The sequence below is a fragment of the Hemicordylus capensis genome, chromosome 2, assembly GCF_027244095.1.
Source record: "Hemicordylus capensis ecotype Gifberg chromosome 2, rHemCap1.1.pri, whole genome shotgun sequence".
Lineage (NCBI taxonomy): Eukaryota > Metazoa > Chordata > Lepidosauria > Squamata > Cordylidae > Hemicordylus > Hemicordylus capensis.
Window position 1 is genome coordinate 353,441,311 of NC_069658.1, and position 15,803 is coordinate 353,457,113.

At 41.3% G+C, this 15,803-nt stretch overlaps 1 protein-coding gene across 4 annotated transcripts in view; it reads right to left on the bottom strand.

The window, feature by feature from the left end:
- Positions 1 to 15,803, bottom strand: part of FNIP1 (folliculin interacting protein 1) — a 116,170-nt gene that overhangs the window by 54,393 nt on the left and 45,974 nt on the right. For all 4 annotated transcript variants that reach the window (XR_008317305.1, XM_053300765.1, XM_053300763.1 and 1 more), the window contains exons 2-3: positions 11,563 to 11,689; positions 259 to 402 (exon numbers count right to left, since the gene is read on the bottom strand). Coding sequence is in view for 3 of the 4 variants with exons in the window: in XM_053300765.1 (XP_053156740.1) it covers positions 259 to 402; positions 11,563 to 11,689 (271 nt within the window). In the remaining variant the exon portion in view is untranslated. The remainder of the gene's footprint in view (positions 1 to 258; positions 403 to 11,562; positions 11,690 to 15,803) is intronic.

The window sequence follows — 15,803 nt, forward strand, 5'->3', positions numbered from 1 at the left end:
TCTAGATGGATGGTATTTTCAGTTCAGTCAAGGCACCTGAATATCACCCAGCTGCAATATTCTGAGATTTTCCTATCCCAGCACTGGATGAAATCCACCCTCTGTTTTTCTGGACGATCACCAATGAATAGCTTCCGGCTCCAGTCACCCTTTCCCCCCACGTCCTGTCCCAGCCACTTCCTAATAAGGCAATGTTTTCAAACTTGTAATACAAAAGTCACAATGCCAGCAAGGCACCATTAAGAGAGGAAATCTCACCTGAAATTTCTGACATTGTTCTTTTGTTTCTGAAGAAGAAGAAGAAGAATTGATTGAACTATCCAAAGAGGAGGAACTGTCTCCTCCAGGTTTGAGCTGGCAACATTTTCCAAAGACTTTCACTTGGACGTCACTGCAGAGTTTCTAAAGCCAAAAGGAAGGGGGGAAAGAAACTTGTTAAATTACGTTTAGCAAACTGAAAACCAGTGTTGTGAAGCAGTGAGTAGACTGGAAATTCATGGGTGAAATCCTAAAACTTGCACTCCATGAACAGAAGCTTATGTGAATGAAATAAATGGAAAGAGAGTTACAGTCATGGAAGGATCCCTTCTGTGAGCACAACTCTTCCACTTTCGCAGAAGGAGCTTCTGTTCATGGAGTACAACCATAGGCTGTAACCCTTTTCTGTAGAGAATGAAAATTAGGAAGATTTACATTCAAATGAAAGAAGGGCCACCACAAACCATGCTGAGCCATTTGTGAACAGCTGTTGCAAATATTATACTTCCTTTGTGGCATTTTGTTTTTTCATGTGACATTTGTATTAATGTATGTCATCCCATATGTAGGAGATATGCTGAGACTCTTGCTTCCCACTTCAGGTATCCACATCATGAAAGAAAATGTGCAGTGCTATGGTTCTCTCAAGGCATTGTGATAATTTGTAATATGGGACAGGTAGAACACTGCCTAAACAGTTTGTTTAGCTGCCAGTGTGGCTAATCTTAAGATACTATCTAAGGCTTTAGTTCTCTATAATGGTCTCTTAAAGTACTGACATCCTGTTTGTGGCCCTGAGCAAAATGTGCTGATGACTTGTCTTGGCTACAAGTGAGATGAGTTGCCTCCAGGAGGAAAGGGGGAGAAGTGTCAGGCAGCACCCTTCCCTCCTCTCCTCCTGAGTGCTCAGGTTCAGTCCACCACTCCCTCAGCCTGGCAGGCTCAACAGTGAGAAAATGTCACTGAACATCAACCAACCAATCATGTGGAGAGGAGGAAAGTGGGTCGCTGTCTGACATTCCTCCCCCTTCCCCTCTCTTCCTGAAGCTGAGACATCTGAAAGGTTCTTCAACTGAAAGAACTTAGGGACCCAGTTTGAATTCTGCCTTCCTTAAAAAGAACAGAGTAAATCCATAATACCCCTTTTCTCTGCTTGCTCTCTCCCCCTCCCCCAAATAGTCCGCAGCAGTGGGATTCAACTTACCCCTAAATCCTAGCAAAATCCGGGATACAGGTTTCCCATGGAAAACCTTAACTGGTGTGTTTGTGAGTGTGAGTGTGTGTGTGTGTGTGTGTGTGTGTGAGAGAGAGACACCTGAGAACCGCTGCTAATTACCCGAGTGGCTTAGCGATAATGGTGGCAGCCTGTGGCTAGATTTTTGGGTGCCCTCCCTTCGGCCGTCACTCACTGCTGCCTTTGCAACTGGTAATGTGGCCTAATGACATCACTGCCCTGGTGCGAGCCCATCCTAGTGATACTTGCCAGGGTGGTGACATCATTAGACTGTATTGGGGCTGGCAAAGGGAGGCCAGCCAGTGATGGCAGCGGTGGGTGAGTGGCCTAGTAGAATCACAGAGGTGAGTGGAGGGTGGACAGGGGGCTAAGAAGGAAAGCAGCAGGTGAGCTCAACAGGCCCCTCCTGGCCCTATCCTCCCAGCCCTACTTGGCAGTCTGTGTGCTCTGCACATGTTTGTTCAGTTGTGGATCCACCCTTGACTTACCCCTTCCCCTTTCTCATTGTTCTTTCCCCCTCATTTGTGAAGGTGTGTTTCCAGCATCTAAGGTATATTTTGGGGGTCTCTGAGTATTTCTGGAGGATTTTCAAGTAGTCATAAGGAATGCTTGCAAAAATCCAGATGGTCAAGCAGGGACCATTATGAATTTACCCATTCATAATGAACACTTGATTGGCAAAGACATGAGAGAAGATAGATACCTGTATGATTAGGAAGGTAATTTTTATCTATAATTTTCTGGATTCAATACTCAGTTATACCACAAAGTTTATGTATAGCCACTTCATACCTTTCTACAATCCATTTGTAAAATGAAGGAAACAATTTAACTCCCCTATTTCACAGTGGTACACGTTAACTTTGACCATTGTATGCTGGGGTCCATATGTATTCCTTCAACAGGAGTTCTAAGGAAAAAAGATCTTCCTCTCTTGGAAGGCTTCATTTAATTCTGTGTTTGGGACTGGAGTTTGGTTTCCTAAAAGTTGCTGTGCAAGAGAGAATCAGGCTGCCTTCAGAGGATCCTAGGTACCATGGTCACCTTGCCTTGCCAATAGTGTTTCCTTGTCAATATTCTTCCCATGACAGAGGTGCCACTAAGAACAGGGGAAAGTCACACACACACACACACACACACACACACACACATACACACACACACTTACTTGTTTTTGTATGGCTTCCCCCTGCCATGCAAGTTTTAATCACATCTCTCCCTTTAGAAGCATTGGCAGAGATGTCTACAACTAGAACATCTTAAAGACAGCTAGGCTAGTCATTAATTCTCCTAACTAATTCTCCTGGCTTTTAACGTTAATTTACCAAAACTGCAATATATAATAGCCTGCCTATGTATAACAATTATATAAGATATTAATGATAGCACTAGCAATAGCAATAGCACTTACATTTATATACCGCTCTATAGCCGAAGCTCTCTAAGCGGTTTACAATGATTTTAGCATATTGCCCCCAACATTCTGGGTACTCATTTTACCGACCTCGGAAGGATGGAAGGCTGAGTCAACCTTGAGCCCCTGGTCAGGATCGAACTTGTAACCTTCTGGTTACAGGGCGGCAGTTTTACCACTGCGCCACCATCATTATTGCATGACCATCATTATTGGGATCAGTATCGAACAATCTCGGTAATGATCAAATTGTGCTCTTGATCCCCAGGTGGTCCAGAGCACATCGAGCTGATACATTGGGTTGGGCGGAGGCAGGGGTGGTGGTGTTTGGAATTATTTTTTCCTTCTGTGGAGAAGTTGGCTCTGCTTTTACCATGGAGTTTTCTCTGAGGCAGCCATGGTGGTGGCATTTCAGAACATCACCTTTCCTTACCTGGTCTCACCCCATAATGCACCAAAATATTAGCAATGTCATGATGTTGCATTGTTTTCCTTTTTCTGACGGGGTGGGTAGCTAGCTGGCTGCAGCCTACAGTTATAGCATGTGGCAATTTCCCCTTCCGAGTAATGCCCAAGGAAAAGGACAAAACTCCATGATATTGCTTCCTTTCTTGGTGCATATAGGGCAAGACCAGGCCAGGAAATTGGTACTTTGAAATGCGACTGCCCAGAAGGCAGCCTATTTCTTCGAAGAAGCCAGCCATTCAATACAGGTTAGCCCCACCACCCAATTCTAGTGATATCATAACAATATGGTAAAGGTAAAGTGTGCTGTCGAGTTGGTTCCAACTCCTGGTGACCACAGAACCCTGTGTTTGTCTTTGGTAGAATACAGGAGGGGTTTACCATTGCCATCTCCCATGCAGTATGAGATGATGCCTTTCAGTATTTTCCTATATCACTGCACTCCTTATATGTGTACCAGCGGGGATTCGAACTGGCAACCTCTTGCTTGATAGTCAAGCATTTCCCCGCTGAGTGAGATCAGAACCGTTTTTCATCAAAACCATTTCCAGTGAAAAATGCTCCAACAGGGCTTGCATGGCCTTGGATCCAAGTATCGCTTTGTTATCACTAAATCAGTGTTCTTCACTGCATGGCCCTCAGGCCATGGAGGCCCACCTAACCCAGCTACAGCCCCTGGTATGCCTCTCTCTCCCCCTCCCCCTCGAGTCCTCTCAGCCACCACACTCACATGCTCTCTCTCTTGTTCCCCTCTTGTTCCTCCTGCCACTACAAACACTCTCTCTCCCTCCGCTGCTGCTGCTGCTGCAGCCACTGCAGTCACTTTCTCTCTCCTGCCCTGATGCTGCCGCGGCAACCATCTCTCTCTCCCCCCACTCCTGTTGCTAGGCATGCTCTCTCTCTCTCGCCACATTGTGGCCACCGCACGATGCACTCTCCCTCTATCCTGCTCCCCTCCTCCTGTTGAGGGTTGTGCTCTGTCTCTCTCTCCTGCCACTGCAGCCATGGCCACTACACACTCTCTCTCTCTCCCTCTTCCAGCCCAGCATGGAACAAGCCTTCTCAACAGCCATGGCCCCCACTTCAAAACTAATGGCAATCACGGCACTATAATAACATCATAATTTTGTTGATATAGTCAACACACCCTTTGCTTTTAATTTACAAAGCTGGGCATTATATTCCACTTTATCATTACAGTAAGTGACAAAGATGCTTTATTTCTCAATAAATCAATCATCTGCCTGTCTACCTTCTCTCTAAAATTTGTCCAGATTTTATCATATAGGCAAATCCCACACTCAACCTACAGTCTATCATGGATATCATTTTTTCCTCATTTGTAATGCATAGTCATTCTAGCATATGTTAATATAAATCTAACACCATACCAAGGTCTTCAGACCCAAGCAGCTAGCAGTCTCGTGTATGCAAAACTAGAAATAATCTCTCTCTCTCTCTCTCTCTCTCACCCCTCCCACCCCCACCGCTTATGCTTGTAACACTGGAATGCAATTCCCTCTCATAAGAACAACCTTCCATTATGACAGACTGATCATTAGGGAGACAATGCAAACTCGTGCACAGTTAGAATTGCTACTGGCTTGTATTTTTTGGCACACAATGGCTGAAAACATGTGAATGGCAATCATATGACTGTGCTAGGAGCTCGTGAACTAGAATTACTTTTTATCTCTTTACAACAACAGCGTCTTGGGCTAGCACAGCATCATGTGATAAAACCACACTGAATCTACAGGGTTACAGCAGCTTTCACATCAAGTCACACTGTAGTTTTCTTGCTGATGTTGAAGGTTTGCTAAACTACACTTATTCAAAAAGCCTATGATGGTAAAAAATATTTCTAATATAACGTGTTTCCCAAGTTTAACTTAGTTTGTCATCTCTGTGCATGAATGACTTCCTGAACAGTAGCTTTTTGCAAACCTACTCCTGATCACAATGTCTTGAAGTTATCGTTTCCTGACTGAAATACTCGGAAATACTATACATTTGGCCTTTACAGTGGAATGCAGTGAACTTAGGGATCCCATGGGTAAAAAAGGTCATATAGTCAGGATCCTTTGGATACCATCTGTCAGCAGCTTGCCAGTGAGTAAATCATCTGCAAAATGCAGAAGCCTGGCAAATTTTAGGACATGACATTTTAGAACCTAGCATGTGCTTTAGAGTAACCTGCTGGACACCCTAGATCAAGTATCTGAGGTACTGTCAATGAAATAGAAGATCAAATACAAGATATTATGCAACAAAAGGAATTGGCTGTCTTGTCTTCCAAATGTAGTTCAAGCCATGTTTCCAAAATTATAGTCATTCAATAAGTGTTACATATAAAGAATGCTTGGCATCACTGTCCCTAACATTTAAAAGCTCATAATTTTAAAAACTTGTTTTAATAATTTTATTATTTGGTTTTTTGTCACGTATTTTAATTTGTGACTTTAAAATATTTTAAATTTTGTACACCGCCTAGATATATATAGATATAGATATAGATATAGATATAGATATATAGATATATAGATATAAATAAATAAAATAAATGCATAAAATTAATGCTGAACCTTCATACTGTGATCACCATCTGCTGTGCCCATCATTGCTGGCAGCACAAGGTGATAGTGTTTCATAGACTTGGAGACATAACTCTAGCTAGCTCAGTTCGAGATGATCTTAAAGAGGTAGAGCAGAGGTACTCTTAAACAGAGCAGAAATACTTGAATGACTGAAAGGATAAAACCCTCTCCCTGCGCTCTCTCAACAAAGTTGTCAGCTGTAGTGACTCTTCCTTAATCTCCAGAAACTCAACCCTTACAAGAACAAGTCTCAGGCAGGTCAATTAAAGGTGAGAGCATATCCCCACTCATTCTATCAGTAATTTAGTGTTCAGTTTTCTCAGCTGTAACTGTATAATGTCTGGAAAGATCTCTCCGCTTAAAGTTATGAGTCAGATCTCAACTTTTCATAGAGCATGTAGTTAGGGCTGGGATATCCATGCTCAAACCCTGTTAAATGTGGCCTCATCCAAAAGGAACTGAGCTACTTACACAGATAGCTCTAAGTCAAATCCTCCTCTGCTACATCTCAGCAATTGCATCCATTAGCCTTTCACTCACCATTAGGTCCTCTCTTTTCTCTCTTTCCATACTTAATCCTATTATCTGGATCAAGTCCTTCCTCTATAATATCTCTAAACATCTATTATTGCTATCCAAATAACAAGTGTCAGCCCATTGTCATTTTCCTGTCTACTGCACGCTTTCTCGAACTGATCACTTTGCTTTTCCCCATCTCCTTCTAAATACACTTAAAAAAAATTCTTCAATTTCTTTCTGGATCATGACACTTACCTTTGAATCAAACCTTCTACACAGTGGATGATATCCAGAGCAATCAAGTGTCAAAGCACCAGAAAGATGTGAACGTGTTTTGGACAGCCTCCTAGCTGTGCAGCTGGGCATGCAATGGGGCATGGGGTGGTGGTGGTGATTTTGATTACTTGTTCTGGCTCCAAGAGTGCCCTCAGGAACGTGCAGCCCCAGGGACATATTTTGAGGTAACATGAGATATTTCCAGAACCAAAGCAAACAGTCAAAATTCACTCCCCATCCCACCCTCACTGCCTGTGCAGTTTCTCTTCACAGTGCAGGCAGATCTTCCTGGTGCATCACACACTGTTGCTGTGGATATCAGCCAGTGTCTTCAATCAATCTTCAGTTTCAAATGAAACATGACTCTCACTATAGCCTCATCCAGTTTCTCAGAGTACAACACTCAGAAGTATGCAATATAGTATTCTCTGAAGTCACATGTTCTATAGCCAGCTTTCATGTATCATGTGGTTCCACTTAATCTTATGGAGATACCAGAGTGGGTAGAATCAACAATTTAAGAACTGGCTATCCCTCTCCCTGGCTTTTGATTCTCCATGGTTAACTTAATACTAGTTATTTTGATGTAAAAATTTGTTGAGAAATGACTCTACATTATGTGGCAGAGATATGTGAAGCTTCAATATTGCATGTTACATATTTACTTCACTAAACACTCTATATTTCAGGAGCTTGCTTTTGCCAAGGGAAAATATACTAAGAATTTAACCTGTTCACATCCTCACCTTTATGATAACTGCAGATAAAGCAACTATTTACAAGATTTAGGGTCGATAAATAAAATGGGTTGGAAGTATATGAGCTCATTCAAGTCCACTACAAGCAGCACCAAATGTTACAAGGGCATGACACGATAATGAAATCTTTTGTTTGGGTAGCTTTCTTTTTGTTAACTTCACTTGACAAACCTAGGCAAATTCAGTTAATTTGAGTTATCATTAAATAATAATTGGCAATCTTCTGACAAAGACATTAATATTGTTTTGCAGCATTGGAAGTCTTAGTAGAAGTCGTTCAGTAGACCAATGGGTCTGTGAAATGCCTGATCTCTGCGTTAAATGGGAAAAAATGCCTATGAGGAAAAGCCCAACCTTCCTTTCCATGTGGAATGACTTAATATCTCTTCAAGCAGTCATGAATTCAGTTCTTTCACACACTACTTGGTATCCTTCGTTGCCATGCTACCCCCCCAACAGCAATCCTGCGCCCCCTGCCCTGTCCTGCACCCTCCACCCCCAGTCCTGCTTCCTTGCTTTCTTTGCTCAACTCTTGATTGGGTCACATTTATCTAGGTTAAGTTACTGTACTGAGTTGTATTTTTATTACATTTTTATTTTGCACATTATTATATCCTGCCAAGACACACATATCTAAAGGTGGTTTACACAAGGTTAAAATATAGCACAAGAAATCAAAACAATCAAGCCATTAAAAACAGTTTAAAAATTTAACTAAATGCCTGGTTGAACAGGTGTGTCTTTTAAAAGCTACCAGAGAGGGCAAAGCTCTTATTCCGACAGGGAGCAAATTCCAAAGCCTTGAGGCGGCTACTGTTAGAGAGAAGGCCTGGCCCCTTATACACAGGGCTGCTCTTGAAAATGTTCAGAAACTCCAACTGGTGAAAACACAGTAGCCAGTTTGTTATCTGGCTTTGATCGTCGTGAACATACTACAGCAGTCTTAAAAGACCTCCCAATATGTTCCAGACTTCATTCTAAGTGCTGGTTTGCTTTAAAGCCCTGTATTGCCTAGGTATCTAAAGGATGACCTTCTCCCAAATGAACTTGTCTGTCAATGTCTGAGGACCTTATGCATGTGCCTCCACCTTGGATGGTTAAAGGGGAGAGGGCTTTTAGTGGTGCCATACAAATTGCGGAACTCCTTCCTCAGGCATATTCACACAATGTCATCACTGTTATCATTTAGATGCTAGGCAACGTCCATCCTGTTCTCCAATCGTTTAATAGTGGTGAAGAGTCTTTTATCAGTTTTTATCTGCTGTTTATGTGTTTGATAGTTTAGATTATTCAAATGATTTTTTATTCATACATTGCCTTGAGTGTTTTTAAGAAGAAAGGCAGGATAGACACTTTCTAAATATATCAGTGCTTAACCTGATTCTACTTTCTTTATGTCTGGCTGTTTTAGCTGATAACATCAACTCCTGATTTCATCTTTTTTCCCCTCCTGCTTTGTGGTGGTGAATGGGAGCGAGATAGGGTTTTAGATTGCTTTTGGTCATTATTGGTGAATTATAGCTCCAAACTCAATAAATTTTTAATGATATAGATATTATTAAACTTGGTATCATTAATACCAAGTGTTTTTATAGTTTTTGCCCAGAACACAAACATACTCCAATAATAGGCAAGAGTTTAATTCACTTTAGTGGCACTGTATAAATAGTTAGAGTTTATTAATGATTGACAAATTGCATGAGCATGTTTTGGATATGCATAATTCATAGTCTAAATCTGGGGTTGGCCGACTTTAAGTCTTGCATATACTTCTTCTTCTTACACTAGAATCCTTGTGGACCACTTCTGTTTACAAAGTAAAAGTGAATGTTCAGGATATCTTGATAGTTAAGCACTGGTGATCTCTGTAAAGTGATGTATGCACCTCTGCTTAAAAAAATAAGTACCACTTAAATGGCCAGATCAGTTGAAGATCCACAATCCAACAACCTTTGCAAGAATCCTAGCAACTAGCAGACTCTAGTCTACTGCAGACATACCAGTGGTCCACCAGTGAACAATTAGCTACCTTTCGCCCACTCCTGGTCTAGATATGTAGAAGGTCTAAGTGGGGGGTTAAGCGATCAAGAGCATTATGTCTGCACTAGTTCCAGGATGTTAGAGCAAGAGTGGTCACTTGGAGAAATTAGAAGCTGTTGATGCTAACAGTTATTTCTCCATGTAAACATCTGTGATCATAAAAGATTTTTTGTATTCTACCTGCATAGAACTGAGAACATGTCAAATATTTAATAGCTACGTTACATGCTTTGACTGGTATAAAAAGGTATCTTCTTGCACTTCTGTTTGTAAGCACTGACAAAAGATAGATTCCAAGACTTACTCCTCCCCCACCCCCCACAGCTAGGATGAGGCGTATCCTAAAGTGGTACGTCCTATGGAACACCTCCCCTCGCAAAAAAACCCCCCACTTTAGCAGTGACAGGGGAGATGACCAGGGACTTTAGTCAGAAGGAAACTTATATGTGACTTGAGAATTAGTTGACTCTCCAATCTTCCTGATGAACCACTTTGTGCAATGCAAAAACTTGCATACTCCTAACTGATCACAACGAATGCTGCATTTTAAAAAGCAAAGAGCAATAAATCACACTGGGACATGCGGACGGAGGCAACAAGCAGAAGGCATTGAATTCTAAAATGCAGCTAACAGATGTTCTTTTCACAGCAAGAAAACATTTGTCCCACACAATGTTTTATTGCAAAAGGGCAAAAGTGCCGTGGGATGCAGCTCGCACTTCATGTATGCAGAATAGGAGCCATTTGCCACTTTGTTCAGAGATGTGATCCAAATATTTTCACTTTCCAAAAAGAGATCATGTTTGTGTTTGAGAAGCACACTTTGTGCTCACTCTCATAGAAGGCTAAATATTTGGAAATGTCTATTTTGAGGTCTAAGGTCTTCATTCTGAAGAAACATTGTTATTGAAAACAGTTCATCATATATAAGATCCCCAAATTTTTCATAAGTTGCTTTAAATTATTTTATTTTATTTTATTAAGATCTGGGTCCTAACTTCTGGAGGGAAATAGAAAAGTTTAAGGGAGCTTATATTAAAGTCTTGATATCAGTTTTTGGGCTGCCAACTATCATGGCAGGAAAATGGAACAAGCCAAAACAGCTAATTTAATGCACTCACAATGGATGCAATGGAAAATAAAATAATGGGGGGGGGAATTGACAGAAGGCAGAAACTGATGAAGAAAGAGAGAGTATAACTCTCAACCATGTAAGTTTTCTGAAAAGCCTGATGTCTCGATTAGCAGTGCACAAAGTTACAGGCTCTATGATGCTGCTCTAGTGGAAGACATCCTGGACACAGACAAGGCTGCATAACAGTCATGCATGATGATGTGAAATAATCCTAAACAACAATGATTAGGAAGAACCTTGAGCAATTGTGACGTGGAGCAGCCTTGAGCAACAACGTTGTGCAACTTGTCAACTTGCACTGCATCGGCTAGTGCAAGAACTAGTCTCAAACAGATGTTCCTTTCTTTGTGCAGCATACTGGTGCAATGCCCTTAAGCTAGCACACTAGTCTGGAATGCCAGGTCCTGATCCAGCAGAACTCATTTGTCAGAATGTCGGCACGTGTTCCATAGCATACCTTTGTCACCCTCCCTTGGAAATATGGTGTCTTTCAGCATTTAAACTTGATGTAATCCTTGCTTGCCACAGGAAAAGTATGGGAATAAACAGAGGAGGACTTTTTACCATTAAGGGGATTAGTAAAGCTCCTAAGAAGGACATATCTTCCAAAAGAAAATATGAGGTAATAAAAGGCTAGGTTAAAAAGAGTGGGGGTATTATAGTGGTTAAACTATTAGACAAAAAATCACTGAAGCTCACACACTTTGCAATACAACCTCTTTTTTGAATATATCATGAACTTTTTTTAAAAAAAGTGTGACTACCAATGCAAATAATTTGTTGTAGAAGCTTCTCTGTATAAAGCTGAGGTTCCATTTCAAAGAACACAAACACTGTATAAGCAAGTTTCAATTAAGATTACTCACCGACACTGGGGCATCTTCAGTTTTTCTCTTAGCACTGGAGTCAAACAAGACATTTCGGCCCCTCCTTTCACAGTCCTGGTATACAATTAATCGGATCTGACTCGGATCAAATTCCGGCAAGGGCCAGCTTTAATAGGGAAAAAACAAACAGAGAAAGGAAATAAGTCTCCTTAGCACTAAATTGTTTAAGTCAGTGGCTGAGATATTGCTAAATTAAGTCCCACTGAAATTAATAGGACAAGTTAGTAATGTTAGTAATGACTAACTTGTTGTACTAATTGCTAACTTATGTGCTCTTCTACTAATTTCTAACTTATCCTATTAATTTCAGTGGGACTTGTATTGAATAATTTAGTCGAGATGTCAGCCAGTCAATTTATCCATTAAAAGGAAATATTTGAGACTGACAATAAAAGTTTCAAATACATTTTTAATTTGGTTAAGTTTCATACACCAAAAAGTGAAAAGCACCTGGCCCAAATTGCATGGTGGCAGACATGGGTGTAACTCTACTGGTAACATTTATTACTCTAAAAATGATTTGTTATCAAAGGTACTTGTCACCCAATACACAATGCTAAATATGATTACAGTGTTTGCATTAAAGCATAATGTTGTGTGGTTACTATTATTAGTGGACGGGGATAAACTGAACTAGTAGAGGAGAACAATGCAAAGTTTCAAGGAAATGGAGAGATACAGGCTTTGACTTGCCTGTGATTATTATGGTTAATACACACAGCTAATCAGTTCCTGTTTCATTAGACATCTGCATATCTGTAATCGTCAAGTTTTAAGTCTGCTGAAAAGTTCTCCTGCACAAGTTCCATTGAAAAGAAGAGCACACCCTTCTCCCGAGATTCTGGTCTTAGCTTTTTTTAAAAATTAATTTTTAAGTTTTAATTACATTTTCTTAAATTAAACATAAATTTGAAAAAATTGCATCTATTCACATTGCAATACACTGTAATGTATGTAAAAGCAGAGGCAGCCTGCTAAGAGGATCTTGATGCATGTACAGTGGCGACTGGTGAGGGCTGCCCTGGTGGGGCTGCGAGAGGTACCTTTAGAAAGTAATTACTGGCGGTACCACAAGCACCTGCAAGCCGCTGCAGGTAACAGCACTTTGCCCAGGACCCTGTGCAGCAGCTGCCACGGCACCAGCACTGATCTGGCCTCTGCAGGTGCACGGTGGCCATTTGCATGGTCAGCATGGAGTAGGAGGCCATCTGCGTGGTCAGCCACTGCGCAGGATGCCTGGCAACATGCCACTGTCCACGGCGGCTTGCAGGTGTACCGCCAGCAATCACTTTTTTAAAGGTATCTCTTGCAGCCTTGCCAGGTCAGCCACCACTGTGTATGCAAGACTGCTGATCTCTTTCCTATAGTTAGTGTCAGTGCAGATGCAACACTGACTAACCAAAGGTTAAACCCAATAAAAGAAAAGAGGGGGAAATTGTGCTAGAAAGGGAGAGGAAGAGGAAGAGGAGAAAGTGCAGAAAACCTTGGTTCATTTCCCTACTCTCAACAGCTTCATATCTGCACCAGGCCAGAGTGGACGATCACAGAGTGCAGTGCAGACTCTAGCAAATTGTACATAAAACTGCCAATCTAGGTAAACACTTTGCATTTATCTTCAAGTATGATTGTGCATCTCAAAAACCTCAGCCTTTTCCACCAGGGCACACAGGAAAAACACATGTCAGGGTGAAAGCTACACCAGAACTCTTCTCCCTGACTTCTAGCTTTCTATGTAGAGGGAATATTTTGTTTGGTGGAACATTTAGGCATATGAGACCACCTGCAAGTTCAAGTGGTCCAGTCCAGACAGAGATTCACTGCGAAAAAACTAGACATACAAAGCAGCCAGTTAAAAACAAAATGGGTATAATGTACAGATGTAAAATTGTTCGTGATTCACAACAGCAGAACAAGTAGTATACAGACAGTTGAGAGATATTTATTACAAATGTATATAGAAAATAAGTGGTACAAAAGACAGTAAACAACAAAAGGGAAACGAAACAGGTTGAAGTTAATAGCTAAAGAAAGTGGCCTGCTTCGGTATTCTTTAATCTTTAGCTCTAATTTTTTCTATCTTTTATCATAATTGTATAAATAAAGACATAAAAAATAATTTGTCACTACGAAAGGTCTCAATGATTTCAATAAAATGGGTGAAAGGCTTCGGTAAAAGAAGGAGCAAATGTAGTTTTGTTAGAGACATAGGTAACAAAGAATTTCAGTAAGTTATTAGTAACAAAAGCAGATATATTTAAAACATATTAACAAGAAAATCCATAGGAGTAACCATATATGTGAACAATGTGCATTTTATCACAGAAAAACAAACTGTGATCCAAGAGAAAGGTCTGTTTCATTACAAGATCAAGTGAAATGAAATTACACAGTATGATTCAGGATACTGGCCAACATTCTGATCCACACTGTGTCCATGCAAACAGAGAAAACATGTGCACAGTGTTGTTAGGGGGTCCAGAAATAGACCTCAGTTTACAACCCCCACTTTCCCTTAAGAAAAGTGTGGAGTCTGGACATGCCTGCCCATAAGTGGGGTCCAGGAATGGGACAGTGCCTGCCACTGCAGCCAAAGCTTCCTAAGGAGGCTAGCTAAGGAAGGAGCCTCAAAGCTGCTCCCCATCTTAGGCAGCCCAGTTTGTGCAGCCCAATATTTGAAACCAGGTCCCCCTTTGGAACTTTTTCATCTGGAAGACCCCAAGGCAAGTCAGTCAGGGCTCAACTTTGACCTAGTTTCCCTCTTGACTTGAGCACTAAAGCCATGGGTGGACCCTGCTTAACAAAAGCGACAATCCATGCTTGCTACCACAAGATCAGCAATCCTCCCCTCCTTTAATACTTCAAAAAGCTGCTCGCCACCCCGACTGCCGCATCAGCAGCAATACCGGGCAAATGGCGGGCAGAGTTGCTGGCTCGGCCCGAGAGGCAGGCACGTGGGCCGCCATTTTTGTCCCCCATCACGTAGACCAATCAGAGCTCAGGAGCACCTGCATAAGCAGCTGGCTCTGTCTGTCCATTCTTGGTTGCTCTGCAGGCAGGCACCCTCCTGCCTGTCCCTTGACTCATATTCCAGTCGCCTTTTGGGGCCAAGTAGGAATGTTTGGGGTCTCAGCTGATTGGCTATGGTTGGGGCCTTTTTCCGCCTACTTCTCACTGACTTTGTAAAGGTTGGCACAGGGTTATTTGGTCACTTTGCAATTGAGTGCGGGTCGGGGTAGGTTAATTTGCAATGGTGTTGGGCTGGAGAGCGGTTATGCTGAGTGGGAATATGGAGGAAGGCTTGGTGATCTCACGACTCTTGGGCTGGATCCGCTCTGACTCGGACGCATGCCAGCGAACACCGCTCAGTGCCTCGCAACCTAGGTTGAGGTGGGCTGGCATGCATCCCCTCATCGGGGGTAACCTTGTGGTAGAGATAAGATTTGAACTGGTTCCTAGCTGAATCAAAGCCCAGTCCTTCGCCCTCCTGTGGGCATACCTCCAATGAGATTGAACCAGATAGGGATACCTGCACTTTAGTTCAATTCGTCAGTGCATGTTTGCAATTATTTTAAAAAGTGGCCATAGTTTCTTCCAATTACGTGTCCTGTCATTATTTAGGTCTGGGTTCGCAAAGAGGGCCATGGAAGCTGAATGATGTAATACTACAAGATCAAAAATGAAAGCAAAACTGTCAGCTTTTCATAGGTAGGGGGGAAACATATATTTCAAAAAGTATCTCATGGGAAACAAGTAAGGATGTTAAAGGGATTACTTGATTTTATTCATTTATTCATGTTAAATTTATATACCTTTTTTCATTTTTAAAAAATCCCAATGTGGTTTACACAAAAATTAAAAACAAGACTATAAAAATGACACTTAAAATATTAAGCTAATATATAAAACAAATCTGACTAAATTTTTTTTTTAAATATAAGCATAAAAACTGTACAAAATACAAAGAAGTAGCAGTAGAGACAATCATATAAAAGTCTGGGTAAAAAGCCAAGATTTAACACGCTTTCTACAAACTGATGTCACTATTAGCTTTTTGAAAATCAGAAAGCTCCATTACAAAAAGCAGTGAATGAAATATTGAACAATATTGGCAACAACTTTTGCTAAAATCTTTAAATACTAAATGAAGCAAGGGTCATAGCTATTCCAAAGCAAAACACAGACCCAACATTTGTCATCTCATATAGACCTAATCACTGAAT